The sequence below is a fragment of the Saprolegnia parasitica genome (assembly GCF_000151545.1).
Source record: "Saprolegnia parasitica CBS 223.65 unplaced genomic scaffold supercont2.123, whole genome shotgun sequence".
Lineage (NCBI taxonomy): Eukaryota > Oomycota > Saprolegniomycetes > Saprolegniales > Saprolegniaceae > Saprolegnia > Saprolegnia parasitica.
In genome coordinates, this window is record NW_012156517.1 from 84,524 (window position 1) to 89,278 (window position 4,755).

General features: G+C 61.9%; 2 protein-coding genes across 2 annotated transcripts in view; both read left to right on the forward strand.

The window, feature by feature from the left end:
• SPRG_21373 (hypothetical protein) overlaps positions 1-2,747 on the forward strand; it is a gene marked incomplete at both ends in the record, with an annotated part of 11,793 nt that extends 9,046 nt beyond the window's left edge. Inside the window, 4 exons of the mRNA XM_012353435.1 lie at positions 4-96; positions 161-414; positions 456-1,616; positions 1,640-2,747. Of these exons, the coding sequence (XP_012208825.1) occupies positions 4-96; positions 161-414; positions 456-1,616; positions 1,640-2,747 (2,616 nt within the window). The remainder of the gene's footprint in view (positions 1-3; positions 97-160; positions 415-455; positions 1,617-1,639) is intronic.
• A 992-nt stretch (positions 2,748-3,739) lies between these two features.
• On the forward strand, positions 3,740-4,736 carry SPRG_14008 (hypothetical protein; the record flags this gene model as incomplete). Its single annotated transcript, XM_012353425.1, has 3 exons — positions 3,740-4,018; positions 4,060-4,695; positions 4,734-4,736. 3 exons carry the CDS (start codon positions 3,740-3,742, stop codon positions 4,734-4,736), a joined length of 918 nt encoding a protein of 305 aa, XP_012208815.1.
• Between the last annotated feature and the right edge of the window lie 19 nt (positions 4,737-4,755).

Below are 4,755 nucleotides of genomic sequence, written 5' to 3' on the forward strand. Positions count from 1 at the left end.
GAGTACTTCGCCAGGTTCCCGAGCCTCCCGGCCGCGTCCGAGCTCGCGCCGCTCGGTGCCAACTACCGCGGCATGATCGATTTGGACAAGACGGTGGTGGTCGTCGGCTTTTGGCGAAGTCGGGCCGTGGGGCAACTCGCGCACGCGCTGGGAAATGGAGTCGTACGGCGTCTTCTCGATCGAAGGCTGCATCGAGCTCGCGTGGCTCCTCGGCTACATTGTGTACTTTAACGGCACGCTCAAGAACGGCGAGCACTACATTGGGTGGGTCGACGCGTCGAGCAAGGACCCGGTGCCCGACACGCAGGTCAAGGCGCTCTACGAAGAGAAGATGCTCGAGCATGCCGGCATCCGCGTCATCGAGCCCGCGCTCTTTGAAGGCTACGACCCGGCCAAGAAGATGTTTTGCAGCAGGTCGCGGTCGACAAGAACATGCGCCCGATCGAGGTCGCGAGCCAAGAGGAGGCGCTCGAGTTCCAGCGCGAGCTCGGCGACGACAACGTCGACGTGTACGAAGGCAAGGACGGCGTGTGGATGATCCGCCTCCGCCAAGGCGCGGTGCTTTCGATCCCGAAGGCGCTCCGCTTCAACCGGTTTGTCGCGGGCCAGATCCCGACGGGCTGGGACGCCAAGCGTCTCGGCATTCCCGCGGACATTGCCGACGCGGTCGACCCCGTCACGCTCTTCACGCTCGTCTCGACGGCCGAAGCGCTCATTTGCGCCGGCATCACGGACCCGTACGAGTTCTACCAGTACGTGCACGTCTCGGCGGTCGGCAACACGTCTGGCTCGGGCATGGGCGGCATGCGCTCGCTCAAGCGCATCTACCACGAACGCGCGCTCGCCAAGAACATTCCGTCCGACTCGCTGCAAGAGTGCTTCATCAACACGATGGCGGCGTGGGTCAACATGCTGCTGCTCTCGTCGTCCGGCCCGATCAAGACGCCCGTCGGTGCGTGCGCGACGGCCGCCGAGTCGGTCGACATTGGTGTCGAAACCATTCTGAGCGGGAAGGCGCGCGTCGTCATCGTCGGCGGCTACGACGACTTTGGCGAAGAAGGCTCGTATGAGTTTGCGCAGATGAAGGCGACGTCGGACGCAGTCAAGGAAACGAGCATGGGCCGCGACCCGCGCGAGATGTGCCGCCCGTGCACCGACACCCGCGGCGGCTTCATGGAGGCCCAGGGCGCCGGTATCCAGGTGCTCATGGACGCGTCGCTCGCGATCGAGATGGGCGTCCCGATCTACGGTATCGTCGGCGCGACCAACACGGCGACCGACAAGAACGGCCGATCGGTGCCGTCGCCGGGCCAGGGCATCCTCACGACGGCGCGCGAGTTCACGGTCGGCGACGATGGGCGCATGGCCAGCGCGCTCTTGAACCCGTCGTTCCGCCGCGCGCAGTTTGACGACGAAGTCGAAGCGATCAACGCGTGGAAGACCAAGCAGCTCGCGGCGATTGCGGCCGGGAACCAGACCTTGTACGCGGCCGACGTGGTCGAGCGCATGGCGCTCAAGAAGCTCAAGGCGGCCCAGCACATGTGGGGCCACGACTTCTTCAAGGGCGAAACTTCAATTGCGCCGCTTCGCGGGCGCTCAACGCGTGGGGGCTCACGGTCGACGACCTCGGTGTCACGAGCTTCCACGGCACGGGCACCAACGCCAACGACAAGAACGAGAGCGAGATCACGCAGAAGCAGCTCGAGCACCTCGGCCGCACGCCGGGCAACCCGATCATGGTCGTGTGCCAAAAGTACCTCACGGGCCATCCCAAGGGCGCGGCGGCGGCGTGGATGTTCAACGGCCTCCTCCAAGTGATGCAGTCCGGGCTTGTGCCGGGCAACGCCAACAACGACAACACGGCGCCCGAGCTCCAAAAGTTTGATCTGCTCGTGTACCCGAACCGGTCGATCCAGACGGACGGCGTCAAGGCTGCGATGCTCAAGAGCTTTGGGTTTGGCCAAGCCGGCGGCGAAGTGCTTTTGATCCACCCCAACTACTTGCTCGCGGCGCTCGAGCCGGAGACGTACGCAGCGTACTCGGTCAAGCGCGCCAAGCGCACGGCGGGTCTCCACAACTACTACCAGAACGTGCTCGCCAACAAGCACGCGCTCGTCCAAGTCAAGGACCACGCGCCGTACACGGCCGAGAACGAGTCGGCGGTCTACCTCAACCCGAACGCCCGCGCCGCGTACAACCCCAAGGAGAAGACGTGGACGTTCGGCGACGTGTCGTCGGAAGTCGACGCGGCGGTCGAGACGGGTGTCGCGCCGCCGCCGACGTCGGGCCCGGTCGTCGCGCCCAAGAAGATGCTCGAATCGTCCATGGCGTCGGCCGGCTCGCAGCTCATCATGTCGTCGGGCCAAGGCCTCGGCATCGACGTCGAGCCGATCGCTACCTTTGCCGACTTTGCGCTCAAGCAGACGTTTGTGGCGCGCAACTTTACGCCCGCCGAGATCGCGTACTGCGAAGCGTCGGCCGCGCCCGCGGCGTCGTTTGCGGGTCGCTGGGCCGCCAAGGAGGCTGTCGTCAAGGCCATCTGCAACGCCAACCCGAACGCGCAGCTCACGGCGGGTCCGGAAGCGCCGCTCATTGACATCGAAATTGGCAAGTCCGTCTCGGGCGCGCCGACCGTCAGCTTTGCGGGCCGCGCCCTTGCCGCGTTCCAGGTGTCGAACCTCAGCAGCGTCAAGCTCTCGATCTCGCACTCGGGCGACTACGCCGTCGCGCAAGCGCTCGTGCTCTAAGAAGCACCTTAGTTGTTAGGAACTAGAACGTCGGAAGTCGTCTCGAGCGGATTGGTCCCTGTCTCGGTGCGGCGGCGACATGTATGTTGCATGTGTCATTAAACGAAACAAGACAAGTTTTCCATTTTATAACCTGCGCGTTGCAAGCCGTCGCGGCGTTGTCGGTGCTGTTGCTGGCGCTCATGGCGGGAAAAACTAAAATAAGACGTTTTGTGCTTGAACGTCAAGAATGATGGTCACGTGCGTTCGACTTCAACTTGGCGACGACAAAGCTCCGTACATCATTGCTTATGGGACCTACTGATGCTCGACATGGCAAGCTCTCTTTTCGGTCTCGAGATCGTGCGAGGCGCAGCTGCTACGATGCCCACGCATCGCGGTGTTGTGACACGGGTTCGCATGCCACACATCGCTCTCTCCAACGCGTTCTTGCAACCGGCGGAGATGCTTTTTGGCCCAAGGAACCAGGTTCAGGTAGCTTCTCGGTTCTGACGACGTCCTCTTCGGCTCGATAGGCCCTTTGCTCCCTTCTAGCATTCGAGATGCTCTCTCTGGTATCTCCAATGCGAGACTTGGCCAGTCGCTCAACAAAACTCTGACCCGTGAGTTTCTCGGGCAAGTGCAAACGGATGACGTCATCTGTGGTTTTCCCTTCTTTCGTTTCTTCTCCGTGTGCTGTGCCAACGCCACTGTGTGTCCAGTATCGAGTTGTTGAGCGCGTCGTGCTCTGCTGTCGCTTGCCTGGGAAGAGATCATAGCAGCAGCAGCGCTTGCCGCCTTCCCGCCGTTTGTTGTCGGACCGAGCTGCCAAGATACCGTAAATTTCGACGCCAATAAAGTAATGTCTTTTTTTGGCGCATTACACCACGCCATTTCATTTGGATTGAGTATGGTGCCATTCCACCCTTTACACTATAGGCGGGTTTGTATACCGGTCCAATTGGACGCGTCTGATTCCATCGAATAGACGCCAAAGTGCAATCGTCGCGACGATGGGCGTCGGTAGCAAATGCTGCTGCCTCACGCTCGTGCTCTACAAGGTGGTCTGGCTGGCCTTCACGCTCGGACCACTCGTCCTCATGTACTTCATCTACACGCTGTACCTCAAGCCGTGGGGCGAGGACCAGATCGCGTCGCTCTCGGCCGGCAAGTCGGCCGCATCGCTCAACTGCTCGGGCTGCGTCCTCGGCATCAACACGCAATTCCCGCCCAACACGACGGGCTTCCGCCACACGCTCGACACGTTTGGCGGCCAAACCATGAGCTCTGTGGTGCGCCCACCGCGAGACTTGCATTATCTCATGTCATGTAGGTTGGCATTGCCATCGCCTCGTCGGTCGCGTCGGGGGTCGCGTCCATGGCATGGGCATCCTTCCTTCCGGGCGCGGCTACGCTCGGCAGCGTAGGCTCCAACGTGAACGAAGTGCTCGCGATCGTCGAGCAAGCGCAGTTCATCGGCCTTCTCGGGCAGCTCCAGACGTCGGGCGCCCCACTGTTTTTCCAAGAGTTTACAAAAGAGCTCGCGTGGGTCAACTTCAACATTGGCAAAGGCGTCGACGCCGTGAAATCGTCGCTGCACGCACGCCGCCTCGACATCTTTTCGGCGCAAACGAGCGAGACCGGCGTCGAGCGGTACGCCGCGACGCTCGGCGTGCAGCCCGACGACCTCTTCTACTACACGCTCATGATCCTATCGATCGTCTTTGCGGCCATTCTCGTGCTCTACGTGCTTGTCACGGCGATCATGACGTGCGTCAAAAAGTCAAAGAAGAATCTCTGGGTCGAGTACTTTCGCAAAGTCATTTGGGCGTACGTGCTGCTTCTGCTCCTCTCGCTCTACATCGTGGCCATGACGGGCTCGTACAAGGCGCGCATCGAGCTCGCAAACGGCTCGTCCGCCGCCGGCTCGGGCGCGATCGTCCTCTCGGTGGCCATCTTTGGTCTCGCTGTGATCGTCGGCGTCGTTGTCATTGCGTCGCACCCGAGTGAGCTCGACGACCTCGGCACG